The 22,700-nt window shown below is 43.4% G+C and overlaps 1 protein-coding gene across 1 annotated transcript in view; it reads left to right on the forward strand.

Annotated features, from left to right (window-relative positions):
- The window catches only part of LOC126484232 (uncharacterized), a 421,255-nt gene extending 403,121 nt beyond the window's left edge, over positions 1–18,134 (forward strand). Inside the window, exon 13 of the mRNA XM_050107648.1 lies at positions 16,965–18,134. Within this exon, the coding sequence (XP_049963605.1) occupies positions 16,965–18,134 (1,170 nt within the window). The remainder of the gene's footprint in view (positions 1–16,964) is intronic.
- Positions 18,135–22,700: the final 4,566 nt, after the last annotated feature.

A 22,700-nucleotide genomic window follows, 5' to 3' on the forward strand; every position in this document is an offset into this window, starting at 1 on the left:
ACCTGGGTGGTATGGGAATGAAGGTCATCTTGTAGGGAGAGTTCCCACATGCACAATTCAGAAAAGCTCGTGTCGGTAGGAAAAATCCAGATGACGTAGGCTCTGAAGCAGTTATTAAAGTGAAGCATGTCATGTTGGGCAACATGTTCAGCAGCAGCAGCATGGTCCAGCCATCTCTCGGCCACAGTTGGGCGGTGGCCATTCTTGTGGAGAGACAGCTTGTTAGTGGTCATGTCCACATAGAAGTGGCATAGTGGTTGCAGCTTAGTTTACAATGCTTTCACAATTAGCCCTGCACATGACAAGACTGGAAGGGATGGTAGTGGCTGGATGTATGTGACAGGTCTTGCCTCTGAGTCTGTTGCAGGGATATGAGCCATGAACAGGGGTGGAGTAGTGATGGACAAGGATATTGTACAGGTTTGTGGGTGCCAGTATACCACTGTGAAAGGGTTGTGGAGGATATATTTCAGGGTATGACAGGAGATAGTGTAAACGCTGTTGGAGAATGTGAGTCAGTTGCTCCCATCCTGGATGGTACTGAGTCACAAGGGGATTGCTTCTTTGTCGCAGGACAGCGGGTAGGTGAGAGGTGGTAGATGGCCGTAGAAACGAGACAGGGGAGATCTGCTTCTGGACAAGATTGGAAGGGTAATTTTGATCTATGAAGGCCTCAGTGGGATCCTTGGTATGTTTTTTCTTGAGGGTCTGCTCATCAATGCTGCTGCGACGGTCATGGGGGCTAGGCTGTATGGAAGGGGCTTCTTGGTATGGGATGAGTGACTGCTGTCTTTATATTTACTTTTCTCTTTCATCCCAATATTGTTTTCATATCGATTTAAGTTTATTTTTGTCTTTCATTGTAGGTTCTATTCCCTCAGGTTTCACTTTTCTTTCCGTATACTTAATCCGTCTGCTCCTTTTTTATTTTTCCTGTGTATTTTTATGCATTTTTTAACTTCCATTATGGATTCACATTGTCTCTATCTACGTCAGTACAGAAAAGTTTCCCTGTTCCTGGCCAGAACTCAGGCCCACATACTATTTTGGCATTGTTACGTAGCTCGTGCAATCCCACCAAATTACCTATCTCTGACTGCAATTCCTCCCTCGAAAAGGATCTCTCTGTGTTCAGATATTGTCAGTCCATAGCCCTCACCAACCTAGTCTTGCAAAACCGATTAAATCAGTCTCAAACCTCACTTGTGACACCTCCTCTCCACTTGTAAAATTATCGTGATCTACAAGCCCAAATTTCTGTATTCCATTTTTCGTACTGAAATTCATGTGCTCTGGGAACTAGAGCAGCATGCATAACACCATCTCGAAGAACTTTTCAACCTGTGCACTTCCTACTCCTATCATGCACAATCACTATCCATCACCTCTACAGGAGCCTCCACCACATCTTCTCATACATGACAAACCCTGTCTTATTGACCTTTACATTTATTACGCCCTCAGAAACTTCCTCCCACTAGCATACACAATCCAAAACCCAAGGAGACCCAAAACAAAGACATGAATGTGTCCTACAAAATCCCAGTCCTAGAGAAGTATTAGTCCTTCCCAAAAGCCGTACCTTTTGCCCCTTTCACAAATTGTCATGCTGGGCTTCTCTCCTTTCCCCAGTCTGTACAGGGGAAACACATTTTTGACACCAACCCAACCAATCAGACTCAATCCAAAACTAATATTGAACCCTGTGTCACTCAGTTTATTCCTCCATCCAACTGTGATCCTATCCCACTGCCCTCCTGTTAATTTTCCAGAATTTCCTACAGTTGAACCTTGTCTCAGCATCATTTACTGAATCCCTCAACATGGAAACCAATTTTACATCTGCAGAAAGAACTGCAAGCCACCACCTAAAAACTGATCATGACCTCCTGCTGACAAAGGCTTCATCCTAAATGGGCTTGCTGATATTGAACACTACCTTTCCCATTGCCTAACTGACTCCAGTTGTACAGTCTCCTTCCTGGTCACCATGACTGGCTATATTGTTACCCACAATTACCTCTGCCTTGGAGGCATAACCTATAAACAAATCTGTGGTACATCAGTGGGCACTCATATGGCAACCTATTTGTGGGCCATTTACAGGAATCCTTCCTAATCACTCTGAATTCCAAACACCTCTCCTGGTTCAGGTTCATATCACCTTTGTGATAAGGGCCAAAGGTGTGGACTCTGTCTCAACATTCCTCTAAAACCTTAGTACCACCTCCCCCATTCACTTCATCTGGTCGTCCTCAACCCAGCAAGCCACCTTCCTCAGTGGTGATCTCCACTTCAAGAGTGGCTCCATCAGCATCTCTGTCCACATCAAACTTACCAACTGCAAACAATATCTCCATTTCAAAAGCTGCCACCCATCCTAGTCCAAGAAATTCCTTCTGTACAGCCTAGCTACCCCTGTTTATCATATCAGTAGTGAAGAGTAGTTCCTCTCAAAATATGCCAAGGGTCTCGCTGACGCTTTCACAGACCAAAATTACTGTATCATCCTTGTCCAGAAACAGATTTACTGTGCCTTGGCTCTCCAGTCACATACTACCTCCCACATACCCACTGTGTGGCTGTAGAGGAACACTTCTCTACTGACTCAGTACCACACAGGACAGAACTGACTCAGTACCACCCAGAACTGGACCAACTGAATCATATTCTCCACCAGGTTTTCGACCATCTCTTGTCATGCCCTGAAATGAGGAATATCCACTCCACCCTTCCCACAGTGGTATTTCACCAGCAACCAAATCTACGTAATATCATTGTTCGTCCTTATTCCACCCTTCCTCCTAACATTTTGCATCCTGGCTCATGTCAGTGGAATAGACCTAGATACAAGACCTGTCACATATATCCTCTCACAACCATTTACTCCAGTTCCATCACAGGCATCTCCTACCCCATCAATGGCAGGGCTACCTGTGAAAGAAGACGTGATCTATAAAATCAGCTGCAACCACTATGTCACTTCTACATCAGCATCACAACTAACAAATGGGCACCTCCAAACTATGTCCAAGAGATAGTAGAGCCAACCGACTGCTGAATATGCTGTCCAACACAATATGCTTCACTTTAATGACTGCTTCACAGCCTGTTGTGCAGCTGGGAACTCAGTAATAACCCTCGTCTCGGCCTACAGCAATTCCTGTCCTCCACCTACCTGTCGAATTCCCTGCCCCCACTCCAGCACAACACATGCCTTCTATCCCACCATCCTTCTATCACTCCTCTTCCCCTTCCTTATCCCCACCTCACACCCTATCTGACTGGTGCTCACTTCAGACATGGCAGCATTCTATGCCCAGTGCCTGGAAAAATTGGTCGTGTGAGTGCTTGTTGTGTGAATGAGCATGTATTTTCCATTTCGGAAGGAGTAGTTTGTGCAATAAGTACACCAAACTACATGCAGTTTATGGATGAGTGTAAAAATAATCCTTAACAGCCACTACACTGAATAATTTTATTTTATTTAATCAAACAATGTAAAATCCAGGATGGAATGTTGATAAAGGCCATTGGCTGAAAGCTTTAAGTGTGAAAATCTTTTTGTTGTGCCTATCTGCGACTCAGCATCTCTGCTATACGGTGAGTAGCAACTTTCCTTCTCATAATACTATTATTTTATTTAATCTCATTTACTAGAGGATGGTAGTACGACCTTTCTTCCTTTGGTACATCCCAGAATTGTGAAGTACAATGTATGATCTGAACAATGTACGGGGTGATCAGCACATCACTTGCTTCGATATTTATGATGTCTATTATATTCAGTGATGTCGCACATGTTGTTTATAACTTCTCTCAGAGTGGTTGCCCAGTCCAGTAATGCATGCACAGACTCATTTTATCACATTTCAGATCATTTTGAGGAGCATGTTTACACTGATGTTGTTAATCTCTCTTATTATGTCAGTGCCAGTGTATGTGGCTTTCCCGGCAGAAAGAAGTCTAGAGGTATTAAATTGGGACAACATGAAGACACCAACTTTTAACAGATGGTTTGATTGCCAAAAAATTTGCTTAAGAATTGAATTGTTTCATTAGACCTATAAAAAATGGCATTTCACTGCTGTAAATGACAATAGTGTTCACCTGCTTCAAGAAATGAAACAATCTGTGTAGCAGTGTCTCAGTGCAAGTCACTGTTTATTGTTGCTTCAAAGGATGTAGGGCACGCCATTTGGCAATGTGGTGTGGTGTACTGTACTCCAGTTTTCTGATGGTGAGAGGCATTTTCATGAAAAATGCTTGGATTTATGGTTGACTAAATTCTTGTACTCCAGCTGTTCACCTAACCAGAAAGATGAAGCCACACCTACCCAGTGAAGAGAACACAGTCCAGTGCTGTGAAATCACAGATGTCGAGAAACGACTGAAACTGTGTGCAGTACACTAGATACTTTTGTTTATCGGTTCCCTTAATGCCTGAACACTACAAAAATAATTTGTCCGAATTCAACTTCTGCACAGGTTCTGAGCACTGCCTTACGAAATCTGAAATTGGACAGATATTCTCCTCAAAATTTCTGAAGAGGAATGTAGCATCATGTTCTGTAACTAGCCAGTTTAGCATTTACCAAAATGGGTGGCCTACTGTTTCTCTTCTCATCTGCAACTGATCTGTGTTCACAGAAACAGGAGGTTAATCTCATCATTTTCGAATTGTTTGGTACTGCAGCATCTCCGTATTTCCCACAGGAAGTCAACCCGTGTGTACTGCCAACTGACAAAATACTATTCCACAATGAAAACCTGTCACTCTCAGGAAAACAACATTTTTACTGAGCAATAAATTGCACAATACTAACAGATATCACTTGTCCCATACCCATTACAGTGGCATCTTTGTTTGCTGTTGTCGGTAATATCTGTGATCAGTTGATGAATGGTGCCTCCCAGTGTACACAGGAGCTCTACTTGTCATCTAGGCTGGTCATTGACGGTGTCATCTATTGGTCTGAAGATAGTCTAGTAAGACTGAATCTAGTAAACGTAATGGAATAAAATGTCATTTGTCATTGAGACTGAGTATTTTTATTAAAATACCTATGGTGCTGCCCTGCATTGGCCAGTCACACATCAGCAAATTTTTGGTGGTATTATGCCCTTTGCTGCTTTGATACTTCCTATAATTACACATTAAAGTAAAGTGAGTCACTTGTATCATTTAGTACATACAAACATATCACATTATTTGAAGTGTGAGTGCAAATGTGAAAGTTTTCAATCACACAGAAGATGAACACTTTGTAGGCAAGTGAAGATAACCATTAACAGTTTATTTAATCTCATCAGAGATTGTTTTTCACGTAAATCTAAGTATTATATTGAAACAAACACTGGAAACTCCAGGTAGGAATATTAACAATGTAGGAAAAGGTAGATTGCTACTTACTATAAAGAAGACACGTCACGTTCCAGACGGGAGCAATTAAAAGACACTCACATATACGTTTCGGCCACAGCCTTTGTCAGTAAAGGACACACAAACACACACACACACACACACACACACACACACACACACACACACACACACACACACACACACGCACAAGCAAACACATCTCGCACACACCTGACAACCAACTCCAGCATCTCAGGCCAGCATTCCACCCCGAGATACTGGAGTTGCTGCCAGGTGTGCGCAAGATGTGTTTGTGTTTGTGTGTGTATGTGTGTGTGTGTTTTCTTTACTGATGAACGCTGTGGCCAAAAACTGTATGCGAGTGTCTTAAATCACGCCTGTCTGCAACATGATGTGTCTTCTTTATGGTAAGTAGCAGTCTATCTTTTCCTACATTTTAAGTATTATATTATTCATTTAGTGCTAGTAGAGAAACTGAAGCAAGTGTGACAGCCAGAAAATAGTGTAGTTCTAGACAGTAGGGTCATAGCTCAGAAACATGTCAAACTAAAGTAGGAGAATAGAATAGATTGTGGTGAGTGGTGACAGAGGCAGGTTACAAGGTTGTAACTTGTCTGGAAAATCAGGAAATCTCAGGTATAATTAATTTACTGGAGAAGTCAGGGCATTCTGAAAGACCCTGGGCGTTCTGAGAAATAGGGCGGGAGAGTGTTAATTGGCAACATGCACTGAATTATTGTAATGTTTGTTGCTCAATTGTGGCATTCCAGGCACACTCGCCAACTTTGGGAATTGTCATTGTCTGTGAGTTGTTGGGCTGGAGAGGTGCTTCCCATTGCACAATTGTGTGTGTGATGGAGAATTTATCTCATAACTGTAAACTCATAATTGATTCAGACATGAAGCTGGTTCCCCATTTTTCTGCCTGAATCTTTCAAAGTGGAATATATTCACTTTTACATTTTTCTGCTGGTTCATAATTGACTGAGAAGTGCAAGTGTGTTCTTTTATTTTATGACATATATAATTTCCAGTAGCCACCAGAAAGATCGCGGGAGGCACACATTGGCACGGCGCGTCACGGACAGTAGTTTCTGCAAGTAAAGTCCCGTCCACCAGAGGGCACGCGAGAATTGGGCCGCACCCTCTGCCGGCAGAACAACAACAACTCAGGCAGCACGGGCCGTGCCCATTCAGTTTTACATCGGGCATGCCTAGCAGACAGTTCCCGGTCTACACTATAGTGCGACAGACAACGTGAACCGTGTTAATACACAATTGGCGACGAGTAGGGTCGTTCTTTTGCGTGTTGTGTCGTTGTTCCAGTTTCGCAGCTTATCCATGGCATGGAGGATTTAGTGCGGGTTTTGGTCGAGCAGCAGAAGGAGCTCATGGCAACCGTGAAACAAGTGCTTCTGGCATTGCTCTCCACGCAGTCTTCTCCAGCGCCATTCCCTCCTCCCTTTCCCCTGTATGACGAGATGACGGAGGATTGGGACGCATATGAACATCGCCTTCGGCAGCATATCCAGGCATTTCATGTTGCCGATGCGGAGGTATGTTGTGCTCTTTTCTTGTCTTGGATATCTCCCTCGCTGTATCAAGTTTTGCGTCAGCTAGCGCCGTTGCAGGAACCCTCGTCCTGGTCTTTTGACGCATTGTGTTCATTGCTGTCTTCATATTATCGCTGCCGCACGCATGTTGTGGCGGCTAGGGTCGAGTTCTATCAATGCAAGAAACAGCCCCATCAGTCTTACTGGGCGTGGGCCGCTACCCTGCACGGTCTTAGTCACAAGTGTCATTTTGTCACGGAGCAGTTGCAAGAGTCGTATGCCCACGTTATGGTGCGAGACGTCGTTGTTCGTTCGGCCCCTGATAGGGAGGTCCGGCAATGGGCCCCGCAGTTGGAAGACCCTTCCCTTGAGGAAGTCCTGTCCATTGCTCAATTGTATGATGTCTCTCACACCGCAGGTCAACAGTTGGAAGCGTGGTGCGACATCGCAGTAGTTCAGGGCGGCGCGTCCGCGTCCATTGCGTCCGGGGTGGACGACGTGCGAATGGTACAATCCGGCCGTTACAGCCACTCCCGCACGGCGCGTAAACAGAGTTCCGGCCGCCAGCCCCTGTTACTGTCCTGTGCGTTGTGCTATATACATCATGATCGGTCGGAGTGCCCCCAGCGTTGAGCCGGTTGTCACAAATGTAATAAAAAAGGACACATTGCTAAGGTTTGCCACTCAGCCTCAAATGAATCAAAGGACGCAAGTACAGAGGACATGGACGTTGACATTCAGGAAGTTTCATCGGGCCAGGCTCCCGACACATCGGCACACAAACTCTTTATCGAGGTGTCAGTTCGGTCGCGCCGACTACAACTGCAAGTAGATACCGGCGTGGCAGTTTCCTTGTTGAATGCACAAACTTACTCCGACCTTGGGTCATCCCCGTTAGCGCCAGTTTACTGGCGTCTCGATGGTTATGGTAAACAGTTCATTCCCCCACTGGGTCAATTCACTACCGACGTTCCTTGCAAATCAGTCACTCGGCCTCTTACTTTTATTGTTGTCAGTGATGCGAGCTCCGCTAACCTTTTTGGATTGGATGTCTTTCAAGCTTTTGGTTTTTCTATCGCAGACACCATACAGTTGGTCTCCGAAGACGTTCCCTATCAATCATTGGAACCTTTGACCTCTGGCTTTAAGGATATCTTTGAGGAGGGCCTGGGACGTGTTTCAGCCTTTGCTCACTTAACATCGGCTCTCCCGCATTTTCTACGCGCGAGGCAGATCCCCTTGGCTCTTCGCCCTCAGGTAAAAGCAGAGCTAGACCGGCTGACAGCCCTCTGAGTCATTCTTCCCATTTCTTCTAGTGAGTGGGCTTCGCCCCTCGTTATTGTCGGGAAACCCTTGGGAAAATTACGTCTTGGTGGCGATTTCAAGGCCACCATTAATTCCCAATTGGTGGTGGACATCTATCGCTTGCCTCGTTCTGATGAATTGTTCTCCGACGTGGCAGGAGGCCAATATTTTTCGAAAATCGATCTTTCAGAGGCTTATCATCAGATACCACTTGATGAGGACTCCAAATGGCCGGTGGTTGTCAACACCCCATTTGGCCTTTACCAGTACCAGCGGTTGGCCTTCGGAATATCCAGTGCCCCAGCGATATTTCAACATTATCTTGAGCACATCACGTCGGCAATCCCTCATTGTATTAATTACCTGAATGACATAATTGTCACAGGCCGCAGCACGAAGTTTGGTCCGAGGTATCGTCGACCTTGCGCGGCCCACTTCGCTGAAGGAGTTACAGCTTTTTTTAAGCAACATTGCCTATTACCACCAGTTCATTCCCAGGGCTTCCACCATAGCCTGCCCTCTGTACTGCCTTCTGTACAAGGGAGTTCCTTTTGATTGGTTGCCTGCATGCGAGCGAGCATTCATCTCTTTGAAGGGTCTCCTCACGTCAGCGCCTTGGGGTGGGGGCGGTCCTGGCCCATCGCAATGTGGATGGTTCCGAGCAGCCACTGGCGTTTGCATCTAAAACTCTTAGTCCTGCGCAGGCCCATTACTCCCAGGTGGAAAAAGAGGCTTTGGCCATTGTCTACACTGTTACCAAGTTTCACCCTTTCCTGTATGGCACGAAGTTTCAGTTAATCACTGACCATAAGCCATTAATATCGTTATTTGGCCCCGCCTCTCAGATTCCGCCCGGATCCTAAGTTCGATCGGGAGGAGATTGTGTGTTTTCATTTGGATGTGGCGTCCCGCCAAGCGGTTGATGGCTTCCCGATCACTAGTTCTAGAGTCGCCAGGGAAACGGCAGCTGACCCAGTTCTCTGGCAAGTGGTTTGCCTCATTCAGCAGGGGTGGTCGCCCCGACCTCCAGGCCGGGCCTCGTACCCTCTTCGTAATTATTTTGTTCTACAAGACTGCCTCTCAGTCTTGGCAGGAGTTCTCCTTCTGGCTACTGATGATACAGCTCCTCATGTGGTTGTTCCTGCACGTTTGCAAAGGGAGGTCCTCATGTTATTACATGAGGGGCACTGGGGTGTTTCCCGTACCAAAACCTTGGCTCGCAGACATGTGTACTGGCCCAGCATTGACAGAGAAATTGAGCACTTGGTGGCCGCCTGTTCCCAGTGTGCGAGCCAACAGGCCTCTCCCAGGTCAGCATTCTCTTCATGTCCGCCTGGAACCCAGGCATGGGAACTTGTTCACATAGATTTTGCGGGCCCGTTTCTCAATGGCTTTCAGCTCATTGTCATTGATGCTTATTCCTGATTCCCATATGTGGTTCACTGCTCCTCAACCACTTCAGAAGTTGCAGTCGAGGCACTCGCAAAAATCTTTTCTGTGGAAGGTCTGCCAGTCACCCTGGTATCGGACAATGGACCTCAGTTTATTTCGCAGACCTTCCGGTATTTTTGTAGGTGCTTCAGTATTCGGCACGTTTGCTCTCTCTCCTTTCATCTAAAAGCAAATGGGGAAGCCGAGCGCATGGTGTGCACATTTAAGATGCAGATGAAAAAGTATGTGCACGAATTTCCTGCGGAGGAGGCATTGACGTTTTTCCTGACGGCATACCGGACCACACCGATGGGAAAATGCAGCCCCGCAGAGCTCCTCCACGGGTGCCAACCTAGGACTCTGCTGCACCTCCTCTGGCCTGGTCCTCGCCAGTGTTCGCAAAATGGGGTACCCGGCTTTCCACCGGGTATGTCGGTGTGATTACGTGGGTTTGGTCGCAATCCACGTTGGGTACCGGCGGTGGTCCTGCGTTGCAATGGCCACCGGCTCTATACCTAGCAGGTGGGGGACCAGGAGGTGCGTTATCACCAAAATCAGCTACGTCCACGTTTGGGTACCCACCCTCCGACCCCTCAGGTGCCGTCTTCACATTGCCGGCACCCGTGTTGTTTTCTCAGGGGACGCTACCACCCCTCCCACCTGTGACTTTGCCACACTGCGATGGTTCTCAGCCTTGGCGGCCTCCAATAGCTCCAGCACCAGCATCGCCATCGTTAGAGATGCCCCAGCGAGAGCCGACCCCCTTCGCAGGCCCGGTTTCTCAGGAGGCTGGTTCACCTGTGGTCGTGCCTTCCCCATCGTCCCTGCTGCTGGGTCTTGCCCCTCCCGAGGTGGAACGGGATCCGGAGTTCAACAGCTTGTCGCCCATTCTGTCCCGGGCTCCAGTGGTGGGACGACGGGAGCGTCTTCATGTGGCTCACGTTTAACCGTATTCGAAGGTTCTGGCTCGAGGTTTGGCAGATCCCCCTGACTCCAGCATTCCAATGGATGTGGAGGTCATCGCTACTGCACAACGCTCCACCTTCCGACGCAGTGAATCACAGTGGCTTCACCCCCCGAAGGAGTAGGAGTGCAGTAGCCACCAGAAAGATCGTGGGAGGCACACATCGGCACGGTGCGTCACGGACAGTAGTTGCCGCAAGTAAAGTCCCGTCCACCAGAGGGCACGCGAGAATTCGGCCACACCCTCTGCCGGCAGAACAACAACAACTCAGGCAGCATGGGCTGTGCCCAGTCAGTTTTACATCGGGCATGCCTAGCAGACAGTTCCCTGTCTACACTATGTGAAGTGCGACGGACAACGTGAATCTTGTTAATACGTAATTAGACATCCTTATCTCCACACAGGCATTTCATCTACCAGCACTGAATATTCAGTTTTGTGTTGCTTTTTACTAATTTCAATGCAATGTAGTACTTTGCCGCCTTTCTTATATTTCGCAGACTTTCTCAGGATGTCATGCTTCAGTCAAGAATGACCGTAGTGTGGAGAGCATCTAGTTTGAAAAGTGATCTCTTTTTTGCTGCCAAAATCTGTAGATATCACATTCTAGTGACATCATTTTTAAGTTTACTTGCCCATATATATAGGGTTATCACATAATGACATGGCATGGCACGGAATTGCGTAGAACAACTTATAATTGTTGGTAAAATTTGATAGTTTGGCTGTACCTGGAATAATCTGTGTTAGGTGATGTGGCAACTCAACAAATGGAAACTAGTAAAGAAAAACTTGCTCTCACATACGACAAAAAACTGTCTCGACTATTAATAGACTGATTTTACTTTTATTGTTTACAATGCAACAAAAACCACATGCAGCTTATGCCTTCATTCTCAAGATAACCACTGACTGCTCATGGTTGGTTACTGTGTTGTGAAATATGGTGCGATTGTGTCACAGATGGTATACAAAAAGTAAAGCCTCAATTGTTCACAAGTGCCTCTGAGCTTTCAGAAGAAACTGCAGTTTTGAAGAAACTGCAGAGAAAACTGCAAACATACAGAAGATAAACTTTAAATTTAGTGAGTTGGTTTCCCTGTATATCAGGAATCACCATAGCCATTGTCATGGAACTTTAACAGGACGTTAAACTCTATGATCTGAGTCTACTGAGTTACACTAATTGCATTTCAGCCACTGCTTTCGGAAATATAATTTTTTAATTAAATGGTTAAAATTTGTTTTTGTACATTATCCTAAATAGTTTTAATTATGCATAACATTATGTTCTTCTTTTAGTTCATTAGACTCAGGATATGCATGTTATTACTCCCTGAAAATCTGAATACTGTACTCAAAGTGGTTTCTAACAGAAAATGTAAATTTTCAGGAACGGCTTCTAAAGTGCGCATCATATATCTTGGCGGCCGAGTTTAGGTTCGTTCTGCACATCTGACGTCACAAAACACAGTCAGCCAATGAACAGAGAACGACGTTGCCAGATCTCGACTGCAGTGCAGAGCACGGACGAGTGTCTTCAGATTTAGAAACGTTCCGTCATAAATAAAGTAATAGAACAAAAGCAATGTCTTGATAGCAGACTTTCTTTTATAGAAAGTTTGGAAAAAGCATTCTTTATACCAATTGCTTCATATTCTATTAATTAATTAAACCAAACAAGCAATAAGACTCCTAATTCAGGCAATAGCAAGGAAAGGTGTTTGTTTCAATCTCACGAACTGCTTTTTCGCAATAAAGAACAGCGGTAATTGTTTATTTCCTGTTGTACTTCGACGAAGCGTGAGTAATTCATAGTCATACCAACAGTGTTTATAAGTAGTTGCGTGAGGTGTTAGACTCCTTATGGAGTTTAACTATTCGATGAGCTGAGGTAGCGGAACGGTTAAGGTGTTGGGCTGCCAAGTGAAAGGTTATGAGTTCAAACCTTGTGTGGTGCGTAAAATTTTCTTTATTTAAAACCAATATTGGAGTGCCTTACTTCATGAATTTTATTCGTTTGAATGAAATTTCTAGTGCTTTGTCTCTTCATTAACTTTTTCGCTGCTGCAGACACGTGCTCCTCGCATTCCACGCTGTGCGCGATTTTGTCATCACTGCACTTCTCGCCTGTGCAGACACATGGTGTTCCCATTGCTTTGACACACTTATAATTCGATTTCACAAAAACTATTTGGCCAAAAAATTTGATTTTTACACGTCTTCTTGACTGATACCTTCCCCCCATAAATGACTTAATTTTGTTTTGATGTGCAACATTAAATATAGTAAACCATTGCACGAAATTTTGAAGAGTTTGCAGAGGTAAAAGTCCATAGCGTATACTTTCCGTATGGTCGATTTTAGTTGCCACAATGTTGAGAATGAAATGTAGACAAGATACCTAAATTTCATATAATATTTACTGTATAACAATATCTCATTTAATTTAAGTACCACATAGGTGTCATATGTAATATTGAGAAATATTCCATCTTTCGCGACTAATAAAAGTTTTATTTACACATGGCGCCTTTGGCTTTATTTTAAAGCACTTCCATCGGTGAAAGGTATGGCACATACACAATGGTATTCATGTTCTATTTCTTGTTTTTGTTCCACAGTCGCAGTTTTACCAATGGTATTGAAATATGTCCCTCTTCTGCAACTGTAATAAGCGACTTATTTAGACCAGACGTGCGTCTCTCTTTTGAAGGACTGTATTTTGTGTCCTCCATTGCCAAGTCACCTTTCGTAGTTTTGTGCTGCGGTAGCACAATATTCAACGTTTGTGTTGGCTCATCAGTGTTTTAGCAAATAAATGCTGTTTGTGTGTGCCACACACAAAATTATATTTGACATAGCTCTGAGCACTTCACTGACAGACGGTATATTCAAGTCCTAATGTTTTTGTAAGTCCACAGTTTTGTTTAATGTATTTTGTCTACTTCCTTTTGATTGATCAAAGTGCTTTCAAATAAAGCCAAACACGCCCAGTGTAAGTAAAACTTTTGTTATAGTCGGGAAAGGTGGAATATTTCTCAATATTACATACAACACTTATGTGGTACTTAAATTAAATGAAATATGTAGGTATCTTGTCCACATTTCATTCTCAACATTGTGGCAATTAAAATTGACCATCCAGAAAGTATACTCTATGGACTTGACCTCTGCAAACTCTTAAAAATTTCGTGCAATGGTTTATTATATTTAATGCTGCATAATAACTGCGTTGAACATCGAAACAAAATTAAGTCATTTAGGGGGGGAAGGTATCAGTAAAGAAGATAGGTAAAAATCTAATTTTTGAGCCAAATAGTTTTTCTGGAATCGAATGATAAAGTGTGTCAAAGCAGTCGGAACACAATGTGTCTGCACAGGCGAGCAGTGCAGTGACGAAATCGCCCACAGCGCGGAATGCAGGGAGCACGTCTTTGTAGCAGCGAAAGGGTTAATGCGGCCGTGGGGGCTTTACTTCATGAACTGCGCGCTCCCCCCTAAACGTAAGTTTGCGAACTATGCTATACTATGGTGCTGCTTCTATTGGCGCGTGCGTCGTGTGCAACTGGCAACGCAGCAATCTCCCGCGTCTAGGCGGGCATGCGCGAGCCGCCAAGATAAAAGAATTGAACTATAATGTTTCAAAAGACTTTAACTCACTTAATTTATGCTTTTTTTTATTTTTAGTCACTGAGAAGCACCCTACACCATACTGTATATGATCCTCTTGATATTTTTCTAAGTTGTTTCTTCTTTCTGTACTCCTTAGTGGCCAACTGTGCTGTATACTTTGCTTTATCAATGCAAACCTTGTCCATCTGTTCAAGTTGTCTGATACAGTTTGTTTGCTCCAGGATTAATTCCCATATGCTGTAGCACTTTCACCCTACCAATGTTGCCATCATTAAAAGCAATAACAGTATGACTGACCCTGCACTTCAGTGTCTTCATTCCAACAAAGACCTTTTTTTGGTAAGCGAGTCCATATAAGATTATTGAATGACTCATTGGGATTTTGAATCTGACCATGCAGACACTTCTTCAGTAATTCAGGATTTGCCAGTTCTCTGTAAATAGGTTTTATGATAGCCATGACTGCTGCTGGAATGAAATGTTTATGGCTGTTTGAACTGTTTGAGTACTGGGCATTGCTGTAATTGCACCATGAATCAGGTCGAGGAGGGCAAAGGTGGTGTACTGGTTTTTTGGTTTTACCATCAGAAATTTTCTTGTTTCTCAAACTTTGTTCCCACTTCCTCAACCTGGTGCCCATCCTCTTCTGGACATGATGAACACATTCCAGTTTTGTGATAATCTTCTCACCATTAGGCTGAGCGGCTACTACACTGTTATATGCTTTTGAGTCTCCATCACCTAAGAACTTAGTGTAACACACTCCCCTTTCGTTCACAGATCGACTAAAAATTTCAGTAGCTGCAGAGGCTTCCTTACCACCACTTGTCCCTTCATAATTTCTGTCAGAGATATGCCCTTCTTCATTCCCTGATTTACACTTATAACAATGTTTGGCTAAGATCTGAAAATACCTTTCCACTATCCACACTGGTCACCGTAGCAACAGACTTCTTAGAACTGTAGCCGCGCTTCTGCCAAGTGCCGAAAGCTACTGGTATGTCAGTTCATTTTATTTCACTTTATTTCAACAGCTTCGTTTGCAGCACCATTCATTGACTCAAATGCAAGAGTGTCCACAGCAGCTCCAATAAATCCTGCATATTTGTCAATTTTGTAGGGATATTCATCACGGCACACATTGTTTCTGCGGCAGTGTGTCCTTTGCCAATAGCTCTCAATCCATAAAACCACCAAACATTTACTTCAAAATAATTATCTTTACACTTACCAGAATTCCAAAATTAATTAAAAGTTTCCTGACTAGTCCATTTAATACCTCACTTTCTTCAAGTAAACTAACTGGCCCTCCACATATTTTACAACACACACATTCATCTAACACCCTTGTTAGGATGTGTAAATCTATCAAAATACAACCTAACCTAACCCCCCACTTACATCACTTTCATTTTGAGAAAACTGTGTATCACAACATTTTATTTTAATCTTTTGCCGGATGCTAACGAGTTTGCCTGTATTTCATTGTCAGTAACTTCACATGCCACATGTTGAACACAGTGTTTTCCTTTATTCAAAAATCTGTTACCATGAAATTCACGGTTCTTAAAAACACTTTGTTTTGGCATCATACTTTACTTTTTGAGAGATTTACCAATCAATTTGTCAGTTTTCCTCCGAAAAATGTTAGAGTGGCTGGTGAAAAAGACAAGTGTCAAAATGCACATCTACTCTGATGCTGAGGTAGTTTGCCCTTGAGGTAGTCGTGAACATCTGAAAAAAAGTCTGGTGGAGCATTGTCTTATTGCAAAATGGTTTCTCCTCTGTTTTGCTGTAATTGTGGCATATTCCAATGCTGCAGCATATCCAGGTCCACAAAATCAGTCACATTTGTCTCTGAAAAAAGAGTCTGTAAAGTTTTGAAGACCAAATGGCACAAACAAATTAAATCTAGGTGCATCACAAGTGTGTTCCACAATCTCATGTGGATTTTTGTGCCCCAAAATGTGCATGTTATGATGGTTCACCTTTCCAGAAACACAAAACATGGTTTTCTCATTGGAAACCAGCTTGTCTGAAAAAGCCTTCCTCCAGCAGTCACTGCAAGTAATTTTGAAAGTCAGAAGGAAGATCACTATCCCAAATAGCAATGGCTACAGCTGGTACGGCTTTACATGCAAATGTTTGTGTAGAATGTGCCCAACGGTAGCTGCAGTTATGTGCTCTCGAATGTTGTCGACTTTCAGGGCTCCCGGCAAACGATAGCGACACACCTGTGCTGGTGGTACCAGCCAGCACATCTTCTTCACAACATATAAGCAGCGAGACACACAGAATATGTCGTACTGTCTGTGAATTGTTTTGTCTATTGGAGCTTTCACCTGACATTCGGTATGAGAACATTACTGAACCATCACAGAGACTCAGATTTAGCAAATTTGAGGACATGACCATATGCATCACTCTGTTACATGCCGTTTTCTGACATGCTTGCCCACTAGTCGTGCACTCTGCAATCGGGCCACTGCCCGTGTTACGAATCGAAACTCAGAGTGTCTATTTTCTGTACATCTCGAATTTTTTGCAGTCTTGTTCTGAAACTCAAGAAGTACTGACAAGTAAACCTGTATGACAAAACTTGGATCACATAAGTTGCTACTTTATATTACTAACAAAAATATTTCTAACTTTTAAGTTACTAATATGATAAAATGTTTGTCAATATCAGGTGGGCCCACCAACACTGCAGCAGCCACAACTGATGCCAGATGGAGGCAGAGCACCGGCATACATGCCACAGCCTTTCTGCTCATACGAGTACGAGTGGCAGCGACACAATGTGCCCAGGCTGTTCGGGTCCCAGTGCTGCCAGCCACCGTGGGTACCTGATGGTCCACAGGACAGCCTCGCATTCCAGATGAGATGGGATATGATACACTCCCAGCAGCAGCAGCAGTACCTGTACCAGCACCGAGTGTACGAGCAGCAGAAAATACGGCACCGAATACAGCAGGAGGAGCAGCACGACCTCTGCCTGAAACACCTTCAGCAGCAGCAGCAGCAGCTCGTGCATCCTCGTAGGTCAGGCGACAGCTCACAGTCATTGTCTGTACCGACTACAAGTGTTACCAGTTCTGCAGTTACTGTCACGCCTGACAGTAGTGGTACAGGCGGTACTGCGCGAAAGACCGTCTCGTCTTTCCCCGCTGATGACACCCCTTTCAGGAATGGCAGACAGAATGCTTACCGGATCGTGCCACAGATGGTCTGCGAAAGGAATTTACGTGACAGTGTGAGTCGGACCCGTCCGCAGTCTGGCATGCCACAGTCGATGCCCGTCACGGCCGGTCAGTGCAGGGGCGAGGCAGTTCTTCTCCCCCGACACATCGAGAAGCTGCAGTCTCAGTACCCCGGCATCACAATATGTGCAGCCGAGTCGAAACGTTCTCCTCCTCCAACTCCCGCAGTTATGGCGACGGTCGCCTCGCTGGATGGCTCCCCCGAGTCGGCACACGTGTGTCCCGTCTGTGGTGTGTCCTTCGACAGCAACTCTACCTTGCGGCGGCACGTCGTCATCTCCCACTCTGGCAGCACATACTTAGAGTGTGAGCTCTGCGGGGCAGTGCTCCCCGGCCTCACGACATACCGAGCCCACCTCCTGGAGCACGGTGCTGGAGCCGATGCCGGCAAACGGCACTCTTGCGACGAGTGCCCCAAGAGGTTCACTAACAGAGCACACCTGGCCCGCCACAAAATGTTGCACTCTGGGGAGCGGCCATACGTCTGTCACGTCTGCAGCAAGGGCTTCATTCGCAAGGACCACATGCTCAAGCACGCCAAGGTGCACGACTGCCGTTGTGCCTTCTGCGTCCCCGGTGCCATGTACGATTCCGCGTGAGTCATTGTGGCTCCTGTGTTGTTGTGAGAACACTTTTTCACTCGCAGTAATGTGTTTATTTTGCACTGCCGATTGAGATAGTCCTAAAATGATGTCTGGGGTTCCCATATAGTTCACCAATAGAGTCACAGTTCCCATATTTTTTCAAGCAATATAAGAATACTTTGGAAACATTGCATAAAAAATCTAGGGTACATGAGTCAAACTCTGTACGTGATTGTATATTCAGCCAGAGAGAAACACTACAAATATTTTTTGGACAAAATTGGACACATACAACATTAATGGTGATACAACTCGTATATCAACACATGTATTACAATGCTGTTCATGTTGCAAATGCGAATAATTTTCGCTTGCCTTAGTTGTTGTTGTTGTTGTTGTAATCTCCAGTCCAAAGATTGGTTTGGTGCAGCTCTTTGTGTTGCTCTGTCCTGTGTGTCTCTTTTTCGCTTCTGTCTAAACACTGCAACTCGCCACACACTCTTCTGAAGTGCCACAATCCAAAAGCTTTCATTCTCCTCTCATCTGATTTTTTTATTGTCCACACTTCACTTCTGTTCAAAGCTATGTATTAGTCTTTTTCGGAAATGCTTTTCTCACTGTCACTGCCATTCAGCATTTTAGACAATATGTGCAAATATTCACTGTACAAATACAAGTATCGAACTAAAGTGTATGAAGCAGGCTTTCCACAGGAAGTAGGTACAACTGCTTTATCTATGTATACATCTTAAGGAATCAGCTCAAAATCCACATTCACAGAAGAATTCATAATTACTGAACTAAACTGTGCCAATATAGGATTACCTACTATTTTTGATGTATCAAGTGCTGCGATTATAGGCTCTATTTTAGTTTGAGAGCGTGAAAACTTTATTAGTTCTTGTTTGTGGGTGAGACAAATGTATCATAAGACTGTACATGATGACGGTGCTCATAACGTTTGTTTTATTTGTACCATCAGGCTGTTCGCTAATGCCTAATGAGCAAAAAATACAAATTGCCCATAAAATTAAGTGTTTGTTTCAAATAAAAAAGTGGCTGATGCGTGTAACTGGCTTCCTCCGAGAAGCTCACTATAGTTCTCAACGTGAACAGTAAAAGAATTGAATAAACCTGTCAGTCGACAATGGAGTGTGCAGCATTTTGAAACTGCCTGGCATATTAAAACAGTGCACCAACTGGGACTCACCCTTACCATGCCGTGTTCTTAACAGCTGAGCTAGCTGGGCATGACTCAAGACCTGCCTTCACACAGATGTACTTCCAAACTTCACAGGAGCTCTCCCACATACCTCATTGCTGGGCTAGCACTCCCAGAATAGAGGAATGGCTGCCTGCTGCAGCTGAGGGTTTGGATCCCAGTTGGTGCACAGTTTTAATCTGCCAGTAATTTTATTAGAAGGATTCGGCGGCAAGCTGACATGGTTCATTCGATACCATTTCTCAGCACTGCTGTGCTATCGAACTTGCTGTATAGAGCCTAAACACATGGTATACAAGATGCCCACACGAAACCACATCGATTCCCATATGCAATTTTTAAGAAATTTGTGAGGGACAGATACTGCAGTTTGCAGCACCTGTGCACGTGAGCACATCTGGTGTAACAGAGGCTCAATATCTGTAATTCTGTGGAGATCACTGAGGTTATGTGCAGGTGATGCATACCCAGTTGTCTTCCAACTAATCCCACAGGGAGAAATCTGGAGGGCTCGTGTCCTGAGATCGCCGTGGTGCAGCGTGGCGGAGTTTGAAATTCCATCTGCTGTTAAACTATTGGTTATTTTCATCACATTCAAAATTCATACGCTCATTTCGCACGCACAGTAGCCAGAAATCTGTCCAAATCCAACCCGAGTTAAACGTTTCCACAGTCATTAAATTCCGCCAGTAACAGGCGTTATTACATTCAGTCCTTCTGGTGGATTTAAAAAAGGAAATTGCTTGCCAAAAATTCCCAGTGATTGAATACTGAAACATGCCACAGATACTATGAAGGCCAAATTTTCACACGCGAATATCATTCCAACAACACAGTTCTAAAACTTTCAAACTTCACAAAACTCTCCGTAACTACATCAGCGTTAGTCACGACATGTATCAAACGCGAGGAACTCAGTATTCCTTCATTCTACACATTGTTTTGACTCTCACTAGTAACATGACCGTCCGTGTTCAAAGCTAGCGAGAAACTCCCTTCTTGCAACTTCACTCCCAGTATAACTATCAGATAATGAGTGGGAACCACAGTACTCACTGCCATCGAGAATGCTCACTCATGATCATACTCGCACCAAAACTGGCCTGCACCAATCCTTAAATACAGAGGCATCTACGTCATCCTGATATACAAATATTAAAATAATGTTTAATAAATGAAAATGAAAAGACAATAAATCTGGAAATATCTTGTAGATACAGATAATACTCCAGCTGACTTTGTGACAGCTCTGTTACAATAGCAATCACACCTCGACATACGTCATCGGCAGTGTGGGTAAGTTCCCTATGTACATTTTCCCACGACAGGCTTGACAAACTCTTGCAGGTTACTTAAGATGGCATATAATGCAACATTAAAATTTCACGAATGTCCCATGTACACACTCTCATTCACTCACATATACTCCCACGACAATCGTAGACACCAATAATAATTTTGTCTCATCTTTAAATTACAAAAACGAAAAATAATCAAAGTTTTAATATTAATTAATTGATTCTGCACCCTGTGATTTATGTTTATGTTTCTAGATAATACCAAAGGATAAACTATTTAATTTCCTAACTGAATTTAGTTTCCTAAGTGTCAGTTTTTTACTTTTTTAGCAATTTCTTATCTCTGAAACTATGATAGTTATAAAGCTGAAATTTGAATGCAATCTTCTCCTGAACGTCAAAATGTAGTGTACCAATTTTGAAAATGATTGAATAATATTTAATATCATTTATTTAGGTTCTTATTGGTGGTGAATGTACGCGTCCAGTAAGAGACGTTAGATAGCTTTCCCACAGCAGGTAGTGACAGATGCGCTTGTGTCTCCCGGTTAGGCTGGCAGATGTCAGCCCCTGATGTTACATGCAGCTAGCTACCCTAAAACAAACATTCGCTCAGAACAAACTTGCGACACTACATACCCCCTAAGAACCTAAAATCTCTCCTGAGCATATTTTATGGTTCTTATTGCAGACGAGTTTTATTTTTTTATTATTATTATTATTAGTTGAATCTTTAAATACCACTACACTGTTAATCAAAATTTGTTTTCCTCAATTAACCAAATATCTAAGCTACATGACAGTATTATACACGATTACATCGAATATAAAGGGCTAGTACTGAATGGCATACAATCAAATTAATTTACAGAATTTCCATCTTTTTCTCATATCACATTTTTCACACAAAAGGTCCTTACTCTTTCATAATGAATTCAAGCAAAGACAATCAATTAACATTTCGCTCTATCAGTGTCCAAAAAATTGACTACAAATATAATTTTGGCACTGTGGAGGGTGTCCTTTTGTATCGCAGAATATATTCACTTCGATATGGTGGTCGTCTCTTTACCTAACATTTCTCTGACAACACGTTGTGGTTCTGATAACTGTCTCCAATGAATAAAATGGGTGCGGATCACTTCTATTCAAAACTTTCATATGGGTCACACCATGGGCTCGTCACTGGGATACAGCGTCCAGCTCTGTCTCAAACCAGGTTCCCTCTCAATCTCGTATCAGGTTCTGTCATATTTTCATACCTGTGATATACAGTATGGCTAATAGTCCATTCTTAATCTATACAACCTACCCTAACACATACATATACTCCAATCAGCAGTTGCTGCTCTCAAATTCAATAGCGCAGAACTTCAGAAAAAAAAATTCCGAAAACTTTACTGTCCTCCACAATTTACTTCTTATTCACACAAAAAATTTCTTTCCCAGACAAATTCATATTACACTGCAATTTAACATTTTCTTTACAGTACCTACATTTGATACTAATCCTCTCAGTAAAAACTGAATTAACTGTCCCTCAAAAAAAATCAAGAGTACCCCAAAATTGGCACCATCACTAAATTCTTTTTTCATTATCTGTTAACGATTAAGCAAATTACTGTTACAAAATCTGTTGCTTCATAAAAAAACACTCTTTCGTAACTCTTTTTCAGAAAACCAAATTTACACCTTCACACAAATAAGCTATTGTACACAAAGAACAAAATAATACAACATCATAAAATATCCTGAAACGTTATCTCCGCCACCATCTGCAACACCCCCCCCCCCCCCCCCCACACACACACCCTTTCAAAAAATAAAAAAAAAATAAAAAAATAATCATTAAACATTATGTAAAGAAATACAAAATCATTAAGCACTGAAAATCATTCATTCCACCGCCAGCAGTCCTACATCTCTTTCTATACACATCTTACCAAAAGAGAAAACAGTTTTATCATGTTACTAAAATTTACTTATGCCTGCTTCAGTAGCTTTGTGACACATCTTACATAATACTATATACAAAGAATATCTATTCTGTAGAGTAGTCCT

The sequence above is a fragment of the Schistocerca serialis genome, chromosome 6, assembly GCF_023864345.2.
Source record: "Schistocerca serialis cubense isolate TAMUIC-IGC-003099 chromosome 6, iqSchSeri2.2, whole genome shotgun sequence".
Taxonomy (NCBI): Eukaryota; Metazoa; Arthropoda; class Insecta; order Orthoptera; family Acrididae; genus Schistocerca; species Schistocerca serialis.